The 16,462-nt window shown below is 37.4% G+C and overlaps 1 protein-coding gene across 2 annotated transcripts in view; it reads left to right on the top strand.

The window, feature by feature from the left end:
• Positions 1–16,462, top strand: part of MASTL (microtubule associated serine/threonine kinase-like) — a 40,231-nt gene that overhangs the window by 10,259 nt on the left and 13,510 nt on the right. For both annotated transcript variants that reach the window (XM_006887083.1, XM_006887082.1), the window contains exons 2-7: positions 6,682–6,819; positions 9,659–9,798; positions 11,793–11,881; positions 12,959–13,065; positions 13,374–13,524; positions 14,775–14,947. In XM_006887083.1, coding sequence (XP_006887145.1) covers positions 6,682–6,819; positions 9,659–9,798; positions 11,793–11,881; positions 12,959–13,065; positions 13,374–13,524; positions 14,775–14,947 — 798 coding nt within the window. The remainder of the gene's footprint in view (positions 1–6,681; positions 6,820–9,658; positions 9,799–11,792; positions 11,882–12,958; positions 13,066–13,373; positions 13,525–14,774; positions 14,948–16,462) is intronic.

Below are 16,462 nucleotides of genomic sequence, written 5' to 3'. Positions count from 1 at the left end.
GAGGTGTGGGTCTTGCTTGAGTCTTTTGCAGATATTTTTCCAATTTTGCCAACACCATTTGTTAAAAAAGGCTATTTTCAAACCTAGTCTACTTACTAGAATAGCCCTCTAACTTGAACTTTTATTTTTATTATATTCCGTAGGCTGTGACATTCATGCTGGAGCCCATACTTGTAAGAAAAGTAGTCATATTTCAGGTTCAGATTCTAGATTTCCACTTAATCTTTACATGTACTTTACATTCTAGCCACACTAGACCATTGAATAATCTCTGATTGCCATATATATATTCTTTTTTCACTCGTAGAAGTATTTATTTGCCAATGCTATATAGTCAAGCTCTACATGTTTGCTTTCTCAGCTATCTTTATCAGATTCTAATGTTAATTTCTATCTCAAAGTCAAAACTCATTCTAAAATATGCCATAATTTTCTCAAAGCTGACTGAACCTTTATGGCTATTGCCTAAAACCCCTATGAACCTATGCCAACTGGTAGAAATATTTGCAAACAGATGCTACCCTAGATGTGCTCTTCAAGTTGTGCCAAGAAATCTGGAGGACAACCACCTGACCAACTGACTAGAAGAGATCTATGTTTGTTCCCAAACCAAGGAAAGGTGATAGGACAGAGTATGGCAATTTTCAAACAATGTCATTAATATCACATACAAGGAAGATTCTGTTGAAGATTATTCAGAAATGACTGGAACAGCACATCAACAGAGCATTGCCAGAAGTGCAGTCTGGGTTTTTGAAGGGGTCGTGGTACTAGGGATATTGTAGCTAATGTTAAATGGATCTTGGCTTAAAGCAGAAAATACAAGAGGAATGTCTGTGTTTCATTGACTATACAACGGTATTTGACTGTGTGGACCACCACAAACTGTGGCTAACTCTAAGAAGAATGGGAACCCAGAACACTTGATTGTGCTTATGTGAAACCTGTGCTTGGAAAAGGAGGCTGTCATCACAGCTGAGCAAGGGAACACCACATGGTTCAAAATTGGGAAGGGTGTATGCCAGGGATGTGTCCTATCTCCAAACCTTTTCAATCTTTATGCATAACAGATTATCCAAGAGGCTGGGCTCTATTAGGAGAAATGTGGCATCAGGATTGGAGGAAGACTCATCAACAATCTGCATTATGCAGATGACACAATCCTGCTTGTTCTCCTGAGGAGAACCTGAAGCGTTGTAAAAGGTCAAGAATGGCAGCCTTTAATATGGATTGAAGCTCAGTATCAAGAAAACAAAGATTCTCGCTACTGGGCCAATTGGCAGCATTGTGATGGTGAAGAGATTGAGATTATAAACAGCCTTGGTTTGCTTGGCTCCACAGTCAACACTCTTGGCACCAGCAGCCAGGAAATTAAAAGATGCATTGCATTGCATTGCATTGCATTGCATTGCATTGCATTGCATTGCATTGGAAAAGTCTGCTGTTAGAGACCTCTCGAAAGTACTGAAGAGCAATGATGTCATTCTGGAGACTAAGGTGCACCTGATACAGGCCATTTTCTTTTCAATTACTTGCTAAGTGTCAGAGAGCTGGACAATGAGTAGGGATGATAGAAGGAGAAGAGTGTTGAATATGCCATGGACTGCTAAAAGAATAAACAAGTTCATCCTAGAGAGGGTTAAACCAGGCTGCTCCTTGGAAGCAAGAATTCTGAAGCTCCATCAGACATACTTTGGACGTGTTGCAAGGAGGGCCCAGTCTTTGGAGAGGGATGTCATGCTTAGGTGGGTGGAGGGACAACCCAGGAGAGTAAGACTCTCGATGAGATAGAGTGATTCACTCACTGGGGTAATAGGATAGTTGTGTCAGAGGCAATAAGATTAGCACAGGATAGAGCAGGGTGTAGGGTTGTTGTACATGGGGTTCCTATGAGTCGCAAGTGACTCAATGGCACAGAACAACAACAACATATAAAAATTATCACAAATTTCAAGTACAATAGTACGGTGACATAAAAACTTAGTTGAATCTTTGTGTACTTGGATCGATATCAGCTAAGCCTCTAATTCGATATAAACCAAGAATTATAACAACTATCACTTAAGTTTATTGAAAGAATTTAAGCTAAAATATATAATACACCCAGCAATGATATGTCATCCTTCAGACATTTGATAATAATAGTTGTTATTAAATTCCAAGTATTTTTAAATCTTCTTGGAGTCAGCCACAGTGTTATGATCCACACAAACACCTTTGCATAGTCAATGAAACACATATAGCACTCCTCTGGTATTCCCTGCTTTCAGCTAAGATCCATCTAGCATTAGCTACAATATCCCTAGTACCACGACCCCTTCTAAACCCAGCCTGGACTTCCGGCTGTTTCAGTTGTTTTTGGATAATCTTCAGTAGAATCTTGCTTGCATGTGAAATCAATGATATTGTTCTGTAGTTTCCACACTCAGTTGGGTCACCCTTCTTCAATATTGTACATGCTGAGAAGCACCTGGGAACTAAGCACTTACATCTGATTTACATCTTTCATTTGGGTAGAGGATTCTGTTTGTATGGCTGCAAGAAAAATATTTACAGAGGAAGTTATCTATGAGTGTAGAGATGGCATCTTTCACTAGCCTAACACACACACATACAACCACAGTCCAAACCCACTGCCTTCAAATGTGACTCACAGCAACCCTGTAGAATAGGATTTCTGAGGCGGTACATCTCAACAGTAGTAGACTGGTTCCTCTTTCTTCTGGAGAGCAACTGGTAGGTTCAAACCACTGATCTTTTCATTTAAGAATTCAATGCTTAATCTAGTATGCTACCAAGGATCCTCATCAGCAACGAGAGAATGTTAATTAGCACAGTGATAATTATCATTAGTGGCCAAAAGGATGAAAATGAGGAAAGAATGTGCAATAGCCCAACTCTGTATTTTAGGCGTTGTATTGGGCCCTGGAAATAGAAAAATGAAGACTCAGTCCTCCTTATGTTTTCTGGGCAACATGAGCCAGCTGTCTTTTTCAACAAATCGTTTTAGTGAATAAACTATGTGCTTAGTTGGGGAAAGAGATTTCTACCTGATAGAACCACATTGTGTCATGATATAAGCATACAGGAATATAAACAATAATCGTGTAATATGCAAATGTTCCTTGCTGCTAATTTTAGCTATTCATTTACAGGAGCATATGTTTCTCTTCCCAGACTACACGCTCCATTTCCTCTGTGGGCCAGCTCAGGGCTCTGTTCTGTGTTGTCTTTACTCTGGGACCTTCACTTATGGCTCAGTCATTATCTACAACATTACTTTAGTGATGTGTTGTTCTTTAAGACATCTGCAGATTGGCCAGCCATGCACATCACCTGAGTTAAATTGTTGCCTTTTAGAAATTGCTTTGATTATCTCATTATGTCTTTGTCATAAAATGACTCTATTTTGTGTGGCAGTTAACTTGAGGGGATGTCATCTTCAGGCCCAAACTGAACCCAGCATTTTGATAAAGACCATTTGCTGGTTATTTCAAGTATCATAATAGATGAATCTTTTCATTTTCTTCCACTGAATTGAGTTCTAGTGAATTTTATAGGGTCATTAGAGAGGCTAAGTGTCTGGAATAACAATGATGACTTACATGAGGAACCAGCACAGCATATGCTTTTGACAAAGAGGCATCTGAGACACATCACTTTTCGACTGGAAGCTCCACTCTGTGATCTAACTGTTGAGACTTTTTTTAGTATAGGACTCAACCTATTTTGTTTCTAAGGCATTAATTACATCTTTTCAATAAATATGCAAGACAAGATATGCTGGTTAAGCAATGATATCTACTTGCCTAGGAGATAGATTTGCAAGAATTTCAGGGCCTATGGGTTAGTTAGTTCATGTTTCCCAGCTATGGTTGAACTTTGACAGTTTTGGCAGTGACACTTTCTGAAAATGTACTATTACCTTCCTGCAGAGAACCTCGTATAGTAGTATACGTCTTCCTTTTCCTCTTGAAACACCTTTCTCAGCTGCATTCCCTTCAGTCTTGGACTCCTTTTACCCGGAAAACCAGAGAACATTCTCCCTTGCTGCACTTTGTTTTCCTGCTTTCTCATTTAGGTCAGTGTTTCACTTTGTTTCAGTCCTCAGTATTACCATATATGTTTTTGCCTCTGAGGTTATATTTATGCTTATTCTTCCAGAAGTGTTTTTCTTCTACCCTTCTCTGTTCTTTTCCCAACTTTTTGTGTATTAATTATCCCTTATGCTTATGCTCCTAAGATACTTGCTTTTCCTTTTAATACACATAGTGTGTTGTTCACTGCTCTCAAGTCAGTCCCTACCCATGACAAACCCATGCAATACAGGACTAGACATCCATAGAGTTCTACTGGGTGATTTTGGGGAAATTAATTGTCAAGTTGGAATGTCTTTATCTGGTAGCTTTGCTCAAATCCATTTAGCATCACAACAGGCAAACCTCCCCTGATAAATGGTGCTGGCAAGAATGAAAGTGCATTAGCCAGAAATCAAAACCAGGTCTCCCAAGAATTCTACCATAGTCCTCACTAACCTTAGGCATCCTTCTTTGTGTAGGATATTGGGTTCAATGGTAAACAAGACAAACATGCCATCATAGACCTATCCAGTTGAATGATAAATAAAATTATGCCACAGGCTTACTTTGTTGATTTCTCTCATTTTTATAGTAAGGAGGTAAGGCTGGAATTGAAAGTATATGAGTGATATTATTAAATACTCAGATTAATAAAAAATATTATTTCTATAAAATGGTGTTAAGAATTGGACTCATTGCTACTACTCAGTTTCGTGCTATAAATATGTTGTTGTTTGCCTTCGAGTCAGATCTGACACATAGCTGACCCTCGAGCAGGTTTTCAGAGGCTGTAAATTGCATGGGAAGGAACTGCCTAGGTTTCTCTTGGAAAGCAATTAGTTGGTGGACTCAAACCTTCTGTCTTTGCGTTAGCAGCACAACTTTTTACCAGTTGGCTACCAGAGCTCTCTACTGTAACTCTTGTGCAGTAGTTTTGTGCTGTTCCTATAGCACAGTTTAGAGCCACTGTTTTGTTTATATAACAATTATCTTGAAATTTGAACTTCTGTTTTCTACAAGGTAGCATTTGCTACCTTGCATTTTAGCAGTTCTTATCTATTCTTTTCATAAGATCACTTTTCCTTAGTCAAACAAACTGCCTTTTCTAGTTATTTAGAATTGTTGACACAGAGATCACTAAAAAGGTGGATGTCTAACAGATTTATTTTCTCAGGAGTCTAGAAGTCTGAATTTGGGGTACCAACTCTATGGAAGGGTTTTCTTCTCTTAAGAGGTTAGCAACTCTTCCTTCATTTCTGCTTCCTAACTTGCTTGCTTTTCTCTTTTACATCTTAGAAGATTGACTCAAGATATATCCGACATTTATCCTACCTCAATGACATAACAAAAATAGCTTATTCCCAAATGGTATTCCACAACATATTTTACATCATATTTTGAAGGGACACAATTCACAACACCATCTGTCAAATAATCAGAAGTAATAAAGAAATATTTACTCATATTACTTGTGCTTATGTCTAGGTATTTGAACCTGACTGTCTTTCACCTTATTAGGATCATAAAGGGTTTTATTGTTATTTTTTTATTCTGACTCAAAGGTACATAACAGGAAAAACAGAATAGAACTTTGTACAGTTTGTATTCACCATCTGCTCTGCAGAAGACAAGTAAATCTATTTGTGTCCATAAAAATTTACAGCATTGGAAACCTGTCAGGAGAAGTCAGAACCCACTAAATGGAATGTAATGTTTTGCACCTTTATGTTGAGGGAAATAGCTCTGTCTTGAAGACAACTATTTAGTCTTGTAAAAAGCAGCCATATCTAACCTTTACCTGTCAATAACATAAATAACACAAAACCAATTCTGATGAGGTCATACATGTCCCCCATGCTCCTCTACCTCTTTATGCTCATCTCATCACCAATCTTACTGCTTTACTGAGCCCAAAATCCAATATGGTAGCTCACAGACCACACAGAACCATACTGGGGAAGTCAGAAGGCTCTGATTCGGGTTAGTAGCCAAATACAGTTAATCACAGGACAGATTCCAAAATGCACTCACAGGTATCTCAGCCTTGAACCTAGGGGCTTTAGGTCAGTGTTACAAAGTTCTCAGTCCTGTCAATATTGGCTCCCCGCCCACGCCCTTAGCTCTTGTTCTATCAATAGGGGTTAGCAGTCCCCAGTAGGTAAAACCTTTATTTCATGTTGGTTCTCTGGTTTGGCCATGGCCACTGCTGTGAAAGGTGTAGCTGGAGCAAGAATTTCTGGGCCTGAAGAACATGCAATATTCTCTTCGTTCTTTTTCTTTTTTGCTGGCAGCGAAGATGATCCTCTTCCTGCCGCTGGATGGCTCAATTTAATAGAGAGACTGGCCAGTCCCCTTGTGAGTAGGCTAACATGCCCAATTCACATATTCCCACCCATCCACATGGTCAAGTCAGGCAATGCCTAGGAAAGATAAACTCTTAACTCCACAGGTCTAAACTATTTTCTAGCTGAGATTTCTGGTGGTATTTGATATATATATATTTCCTTTCATTTTGTGTTTCTGTGATGGCAACTTTGAAAATTGAGAACATTTTGTAATAAGGAAACAATGACAATGTCTGTTGTCATGACTTTTATTACAGGTTGTCAAAAAGGCAGACATGATCAACAAAAATATGACTCATCAGGTACAAGCTGAGAGAGATGCCCTGGCGCTAAGCAAAAGTCCTTTCATTGTCCATTTGTACTATTCACTGCAGTCAGCAAACAATGTCTACTTGGTGAGTTAGTAAATCTACTTTGTTCTTTGTTCACCAATCAGTGAGCTCTGGTTTCAAAACATGATTTTTTGGGGTTCAAGTTCCAGCTCTGGCACTTGCTTACTATGTCACATTGGCCAATTTACTCTGCCTATCTACCTCAGTTCCTCATATGTAAAATGGCTATCAGTAGTACTACTGCAAAGATTGTTATAAAGTTTCAGTAGAACATTGTAATGCCCTATAACATTCTGGCATGTAGAATTCAAAATATTTGTTAAATAAATGACATAAAATAGGAATACTTTTTTTTTTATTTTAATGAAAGTTTACAGAGACATATGGTTTCCAGTCATTCATAGTTGCACTTTTTCCCCTGCCCCCCATTCACTCTTCTTGAAAAGAAAAAGAAAAAAACTCGTTATACAATCCCTCTCCCCAAAATAGGAATACTTTTAAAAATTTGTTTAAAAATAAAGTTACTAGAAAGTGGTGAATTTCATTATGCATGGAGAGTTTCATGTGCATTTAAAGCTGCAGCTTATGTTCTTTTCATAAATATTTAAACTTATGTTAAATATGGTTGCAGGGACTTAGTGAGATTTAATAGGAAACCAGTTAGCTTTGAAAGCTTAAATTCCAACAAAAAAGGGGGGAGGGGAAGATTGACTAAGAAGACCAGAAAACTTTAGAAAGTAAAAAAACACTTGGGATTTTGTTTGATTTTTATTTTTTTGGATAGTGGTGAACACTTTAAAAAAAAATAATTAGGGTTTATTCCAGAGAAACAGGTGGGGTTTTTTTTACCTGTTTTAATGAATGAAGAGGGAGCTCTGGTGGCCTAGTGGCAAGAAGCTGCACTGTAATCCCAGAGGTACATGGTTCAAATCCACCAGATGCTGACTCAGAAGAATGGGAATCCCATAACATTTGATTGTGCTAATGCGAAACGTATACTTGGACCAAGAAGCAGTCATCAGAACAGAGCAGGGAGACACTACATGGTTCAAAATCAAGAAGGGGGTTCATCAGGGATATATTCTGTCTCCATACCTTTCAATCTGTATGCAGAACAGATCATCTGAGACGCTGGACTGTACAAGGAGGAATGTGGAATCAGGATTGGTGGAAGAGTCATCAACATCGTTACGCAGAAGACACAACCCTGCTTGCTGAAACTGAGGAGGACCTGAAGCACTTACTGCAGAAGGTCAAGGACTGCAGCCTCCTATATGGATTGAAGCTCAACATTAAGAAAACAAAGATTCTCACCACTGGGCCAATGGATGGTGAAGAGATGAGACAGTTAACAGTTTTTGTTTGCTTGGCTCCACAGTACACACTCAGTACCAGCAGCCAGGAAATCAAGAGACGAATTGCATTGGGAAAGTCAGCTGTGAGGGACCTCTCAAGAGTACTAAAGAGCTACCATTCGACCCAACAATTCCATTTCTGGAATATACCCCAAAGAGACGATAACTGACATCCGAGCAGATGTATGCACATCCATGTTTATTGCAGCTTTGTTCATAATAGCAAGGAGTTGGAAATAACCCAGGTGCCCATCAACAAATGAATGGATAGAGAAGCTGTGGTATATTCACACAATGGAATACTACACTGCATTGAAAAACAAGGAACACATGCAATACTATTCAAAATGGGTGACCCTGGAGGACATTATGCTGAGTGAAATATCTCAGTTACAAAAGGACAAATACTGCATGGTGCCACTGTTGTAGAATGGGACTGATATCAGAGTTAGAGTAAGACTGAGATAAACTGGATAAATTATGTATACTGCATTGAAACAGATGAGGGAGAGAATAATTTAAAAGCGATACATGATAGGGTATTACAGTTATCACAAGAGTCCAGAATTAAGGGTGCATAGTGGAGTGTACCTGGGGCAGTGGGAGGGTTGTGGGGGGATTGTCTACCAAAGAAAGAATTTTTCTTTTACTTTTTCAAAGAGAGGAGCAAACTGCGGGGAGTGGGGGGGAGGTGAGGAGGAGGGCTGGGCAGGGAGAAAAGTGCAACAATGAATGAATGCAAATCCAAAATCTCTGCAAATTTTCATTAAAATAAAAAAATTTTTAAAAAAAGTACTGAAGAGCAACAATGTCAGGCTGGAGACTAAGGTGCACCTGATCCAGGCTATAGTCTTTGCAATTACATGCTATGCATCAGAGAGTTGGACGGTGAATTGGAATGAGAGAAAGAGAATTGATGCCTTTGAGCTGTGGTGCTGGAGAAGAGTGTTGAATATACCATGGACTGCTAGGAGAACAAACAAGTTTGTCCTGGAGAAGGTGAAGCAGGAATGCTTCTTGGAGTCAAGGATTCTGAAGCTTCATCTGACATACTTTGGGCATGTTGCAAGGAGGGGACTAGTCCTTGGAAAAGGCCATCGTGTTTGGCAGAGTGGAGGGGCGACCAAATAGAGGAAGACCTTCGATGAAATGGATCAATTCTGTGACTGGAGTGGTGGGAATAAGTGTGTTTGGGATGGCTAGGTTGGCAGAGGATAGAAGAGCGTTTAGCGCTCTGTACACAGGGTCGCTATGAGTCGCAAGCGACTCGATGGCACATAACAACAAATGAATGAATGATGTATGGCCATATTATAAAGACTATTCTATTTTCCCCCACTTAATGGTTACCTCATTTTTTTTAATAATGGCACAGAATTATGTTGCTTTTTTTAATATATTCCTTAATTTCTTTAGAGAATCTCCAGCTGGTACATTATATGTTAATGCTTTTACTTCATCTTGCTAAAATACCTTGGTCTGGGATTGCTGGGTCACATAAGTCTGGTGGTTTTATTATGTAACATTTAATATTCCTTTTTCAATAGATAATGGAATATCTTATTGGTGGAGATGCCAAATCTCTTCTACATATATATGGCTATTTTGATGAAGAAATGGCTGTGAAATATATTTCTGAAGTAACATTGGCTCTTGACTACCTTCATAGGCATGGAATAATTCACAGGTAATGACTGACTTTTATCCAGATAGTTACTTAAAAATAGAAGTAACTAATCTGTATATGTTATATTTCAAATATTTTTGACAACCCTCATACATATATCTGGATTATATGTTTAAGTACTAATTTGTAATTTGAGTTTAAATATGCCAACAGTTCTGTTTCCCTGTGGGTTTTTTTTTTTGTTTTTTTTTAATTTTGTGTACGTGTACCGTCAAATCAGATCTGACTGGTACAGGAGGATATTGCGCCTCCTTCTCCGGCAGAGCGTCTGGTGGATTCGAACCGTGTTCCTCTGGGATTGCAGTGCAGCTTCTTGCCACTAGGCCACCAGAGCTCCCCTATCCCTGTGGGTTTTTTAATATACTACTTTGGTCTTAAGTATAGCATTATTCTTTTTTAATGATTTGTTTCATTTTGTTGTTTTTTGTACAAATTAATACAACAAAAACATACCAATTCTCATATTTCCATGTACAAGTTAGTATTACTGATTGTATTCTTGAAGTTGTGCAACCATTTTCACCTTCCTTCCAGGTTGTTTCTCCCTCATTAACTCACTGCTGCACCTCTAAGGTTCCTATGTAATGTTTTTTTCTACTGTCAATTTGATCCCATATACTTAGATCTTAAAAGAGCAAGTTTCCCATTATATTGCTGTTATAAAATAGGACTGACATGGAGCGCTGGGGAGAGAATGAGAAAAGTGGATAGATTATGAGCACTTCATTGGAACATGAGGGGAAGAACTGTCTGAAAGGAATATATGATTAGACACTGTATTTATGACAACATCTGTAACAAGAGGTGCATTACAAAGTGGACTGGGGAAAAAGGAAGGAAGAAAATGTGTAGCAGTGAATGAATATTAAAAAGTGAGAAGAAAAGAGCATAATTCTCAAGGAAGATATTCTTTATTAATTAAGCTAGACAGGTATCTTGGAGAGGAGGGTAAAGCCAAGTTGCTCCTTGGAGGCAAGGATTTTTTTTTTTTAACTCCATCTGACATACTCTGGGCATATTTCCAGGAGGGACCAGTCCTTGGAGAAGGACATCACACTTGGAAGGGTAGAGGGTCAGCGCAAGAGACGAAGATCACAGACGAGATGGATCCACCCAGTAACTGTGGCAATGGGGGCTGGTGTGTTAGAGGCAGTGAGATTGGCTCAAGATAGTACAGGGGTCAGAGCTATTGTGTATAGGGTTGCTATGAATTCTACTCAACTTGATTTCAACTAAGAACAAAAATATTCTTGGATTTAAAGATTTCATGAAATATTTTTGGTGTAAAACTTAAATATTAGGACAGTAAATTCAGAGGTTATGTATACCATTTCAACATAAAGTATGTTATATCCGTTTCCATTTCTTTACTATCATCATACAAAAAAAAAAAAACACCAAAAACAAACACCACCACAACAAAAACCACCTCACTGCCCTTGAGTCTATATGACTTAGAATGACCCTCCACTGGGTTTCCCAGGATGAATTGCTGGAGACATTCAACATTTTGGTTAGCAGCACAAGTTGCTACAGACTCTGCTATCAGAGCTCCCTTTGCTGTCATATACAGGAACTATCTTTTGTAGTCCCAAATGATTTACAATATTTTATTCTGTGTGAAGAAAATATGATTATGTGACTCTGCTCCGTTAAGGTTTAATCAACTTCTTGCCATCCTTTAAAGAGCTATCTGTGATTTTTAAAAATTTGGCTGACGGTTTATTTTATTCAATGACATTTATTTATTCATTTTAATGGAATAACTAATAAATAAAACTTATGACAATATGAGGTTCAACAATTCTTTTAAAATATTAAGGTATACAAATGATATTTTGCTTTGGAATGCATCTTCACTTTTCAGAGCTACCAGTGAGTATCATATTTCAGCATAAATAAATTTGACCTATAACTTTTCTTTTTCATGGTAATTTAAAAATTAACACCAACTTATTGATATATTTCTGCTATTTGTCTTTTTGTGTGTGCAGGGATTTGAAGCCAGACAATATGCTTATTACTAATGAAGGTCATCTTAAACTTACAGATTTTGGCCTTTCCAAGGTTACTTTGAATAGAGGTAAGATATCCTTTTTTTAAAAATTCAACATATTTTAAACATCACATTTCATTAACGTACACTGTTTTCCTCATTATTTCATACTGAGTAATGTTTAATAATGCTTTGTTCCAAACTAGGGTAAAATGTCACAATGTTATCCTTTCTTCGTTAAAGATGAAAAATGAGTAATTACTCTTAGATCTTCATAGATCCTTGAGTCTTTAGAGAATAACATAGTTTCTGTTCTGTTTCAATTGAAACTGGCTCTTAACAATTAAGCATCAGTAAAATAACTAAAATAGGGAGCTCTGGTGGACTAGTGTCAAGAAGCTGTGCTGCAATCCATAAGGGCACATGGTTCAAATTCACCAGCTGCTCCATGGGAGAACGATGGGCAGTCTCTTCAAGTGCAGTTAACTGCCTCTGAAAACCCACCAGAGGATCAGCTAAGGGTTGGTTCTGACTCAATGGTACACCACCACCACCAACACACATCTATATAAACTTTGGTGGCCCAGTGGTAAGAAATTGTGCTGCAATGTCAATAGGTGCACCGTTCAACTCCACCAGCTGCTCTTCCCATGAGAAAACCCACTAGAAATTCTGGTTGTGTTGCTTTCGACTCAAAGGCAAACAACAATATATTTAAATATGCATGTTATTTATGGAATACTCTTCAAGTAACTAAGACTTGAGTCATTTCACTGTCTGTCAGAGCAAGACATGGTCCAATGAAACTTTTTCATTTGTTTCCCCTATGACCTGATGGCTTATCTGAGCATGTTTTAAATACTCAAAAAAACGTAGACTCACAAATCAGAACAACCTCATAGCTGGGTTTTCAGAAGCTGTATATCATCCAGGAGACTGCCTATCTTTCTCCATGAGCAGCTGATGGAGTTGAACCCTCTGCCTTTTTGTTGGTAGTACAACTCCCTACCCACTAAGCCACCAGATCTTACTTTCTCTTAACACTAGCCATGTAAGCTTAGTAATGTAGAAAGAAGGGCAAAGTTCAGGACATTATGTTTATTGACTTAGTTAAAGGTAGCTGAGTTTTTAAAGAATTTTGTATGCTTTTATTTACATACATAGATATCAATATGATGGATATTCTTACAACACCCTCAATGGCTAAACCTAAACAAGACTATTCAAGAACTCCAGGACAAGTATTATCTCTCATCAGCTCTTTAGGATTTGTGAGTATTTCATTAGAAAAAAATTACATAAAATGCCCTATGTTTATCATTTAAAATTTTAAATAACAACATTTTATTTTGTGTTCTGAACTGTCTTTCCTTGTATTTCCTTTTTTACATAAATTATTTTAAAACATTTAAATATCAAGCATTTTAGATCACTTTTAGCTTAATTGTTTATCTGCTTTGATATTTTGCTTTGTTTTTAGTGTTTGTTTTTCCTTCACTTCTGTTAGCTCTTATTATCTCAGGTAGTTTTGGTGAAGGTACATTTTTAACATTTTTTTTAAACATTTTCTTTTTAATAGTTTACACCAATTTCAGAAAATATTCAAGACTGTGCAGATACTCTTTCACCTGATGGATCTGAAATATCACAGTTTGCTCATGGACTAACTAGTCCTATGTCTGTAGACCAGAAGGATACTACTCTTGATTCTAGCAAGCTACTGCAATCATGTAAGTATAAAATGAAAAAGTTGGTTTTTCTAATAAGTGTGTCCTTTGAGAAACAAAGTTATTTACAGTTTTAAAAGCTTTATGATCATTTTTAGTAATATAAAGTCTCTGGCAAGTATATGAATAATCATAAAACATTCCTCCTCAACCTAGTTAATTGAGTTTTTTAAAAAAAATAAAAATCCAGTAATAGCTGGTAACAGAAGAGTACTGGTGGCACAGGGGTTAAGCCCTCAGTGATTGGAACCCACCAGAAAATGTGGCCATCTGCTTCCCTAAAGGTTACAGGGATATGGAGGGTAGTTCTGCTTATCCTGGAGGAGCATGGGGAGTCAGAATCAACTCAATAGCAACAGATATGGTTTTCCTATATTTTCATTATTAGAATGGTTTTAAATAATGATACTCAACAGCCAACCTGCACCCCAGAAGACAAGCAGGATGTTAATAAAGGCAACCAGTAGAAAGGATATTGGGGGGAAAAGCACTTCAAATAGAGGTACAAACATGAACAGAGGCACAGGTGCATGAAAGTGTATTTCATATTCAAACAACAGAGATTAAATATAATGTGGGAGAATAGAAAGCTTGCGCAATAGAAAGAAAGCTGGAGTAATAAAAAGAAAGCTTGTAAAAAAGATAGGGAAAGGAGCAAATGTGATTACAGGGAGCCTTGGATTTAAGGTGTAGGCAAATGGAGTGCATCAGAGATTCCTAAGTAGGAAGTGATCTGATCTTATAAATGGTCCAGAAAGACCTCCTAGCAGTTATACATATGCATGGCACTTGAACAGACACAGATTCTCATGTTGTTATTTTTATGTGCCATTGAGTCAACTGTAAGTCATAGCAATCCTGTAACTGTGGATCTGAGCCTTGTCCTATCCTATAAAATCTTCATCACTTCTGGTATACTTGAGCCTATTGTTACAGTCACTGTGTCAGCCCTCTACCTTCCAAGTATGCTGTCATTATTTCGAAGGACTGACCCCTACTAACAACAGGCCCAGACTGTGTGAAATGAAGTATCACCAAGGAGTGCCCTGGCTGCACTTTCTCAAAGACATAATTGTTTGCCCTATTAGTAGTCTAAAAGATATTCAATACTCTTCTCCAACACAACTCAACAGCATTGATTCTTCTGTCATCCTTAGTCACTGTCCAACTCTCAGATTCTCATAGTACTGGGGAAATGCAATGACAGGAAAAGGTATAATAAAGGCTTCAGGTTTTTTTTCTCCTTCCCACAGGTCTTGAAACAATTACTTCTAACCCAGGAATGCCTGTAAAGTGTCTAACTTCTAATCTACTGCAGTCTAGGACAAGGCTGGCCACATCAAGTGCCAGTAGTCAGTCCCACACATTTCCATCTAGTGTGGAATCAGAATACCACAGCAGCCCCAGATGGGAAAAGGAACCCCAGGTTAGAGTAAATTTTATCTTACCTAGAATGATTTGTGTGTCAGACTGATAGAAATAGTTTTCTAATGTTCATGTGAGTGAAATTGTCACATGAATGCCAGTCAAGGTATTAGAGTTCTTCACTGTATTGTCTGTCTGTCAGATTCTTCTGAAATATTTCATCTTTCATTCAGATGTGAAATTGCTTTTGTTTGATTTTTTGAGAAGAATCTCATTTTAAAAAATTCTTGCATAAAATTGATACATGTTTGGCTTGTGGGCATATAAATGTTGCTGCATCTTTTTCTGTTTTATCTTAATTCCTTACCCAGCTAGCTGTCTTACCTACTAATTTGTAACCTCTCTGTGATTTAGGCCCACTGTTGGCTTAGTCCATAGAGAGTTGCACAGCTAGCCCATGGGCTGCACTTCTCTGGCAGTTCAAATCCACCAGTGACAGTTTGAATCCACTAGGGACTGTCCAGGAGAAAGATGAATAGTTTTCTCCCATGCCTCAGAAACACACTGGAGAGTCAGCTAAGAGTTGATTTTGACTCTATGGTAATGAGTTTGAGGATTTTTTTACTATGTTATTTAAAACTCATACTGCATTTTCCTATACTGTTTCTACTTCTGGTTTCTAAATTAATGGAATGGTAACTTCTGGATAAGAAAGAACTTTTAGGCCACAAAAATAACATAGGTACTTGAAGTAACTGTTCTGAAGAGATGACTTACCGAGTGAATAAATTGACTTACTTATTTTACAGCATTTGACTACTGTATTTTTGCTTTTATTTTGTTTTAAAACAAATAAAACATACTGATAGGAACTACAAATTAAAATTATGATAAGGCCTCCTTCCTAGAATGCTGAGAAAATAGTAGATTAGAATAATAGAAATGCACAAAAAAATTAACCTTCAGTTTGATAGACTAACTTAAAATCTGTATCATCCTTATCATGAGTAACATGAGTTTCTTCATTATCGTTGGATAATTGTACTTTAAGAGCAAAGTCAAATCATTTTTCAATGAAGACATTTTTGCAATCTTTTCTCCTTCTATCCTTACAAACTTCTGGATGGGTAGAATATACTGCTGGATAAATAGATTTTTATTCTTAGCATCATTATTCTCTTTCCTTTTCAAGAAAGTATATTTTATACTATTTTAAATCATACACAGCTCTATCTTCCTTCTCTTACTTCTTTCACACCTGAGGAGTGCAGTGATAAGATTGTAGTTCTAATTCTCAAGTTATGGACGAGGGCTGGCAGTGAGTCCTATGGTATCTCCTGATTATCCTTTTATTGATCCCAAAATTCATGATTTTCTGTACTTGAAAATCAGTAACTTGTAATTGGAAAGTTTTTACTATAAGCACACCTTATTTTTACCAAGTAAGTTAATGATAGTTACTAATGTTTGTCATTCACTTTTCAAAATTAGTCACTATTAGTGTTTATAAAGATTTAACTCTAAATATCTTTTTTAAAATTTCAGTTACCTGCACTAGCTTTTTATTTCGTGTGTG

This window comes from Elephantulus edwardii, unplaced genomic scaffold (assembly GCF_000299155.1).
Source record: "Elephantulus edwardii isolate Elephantulus edwardi_28Jun2011 unplaced genomic scaffold, EleEdw1.0 scaffold00054, whole genome shotgun sequence".
Lineage (NCBI taxonomy): Eukaryota > Metazoa > Chordata > Mammalia > Macroscelidea > Macroscelididae > Elephantulus > Elephantulus edwardii.
This window is presented reverse-complemented; position numbering and strand designations above follow the sequence as displayed.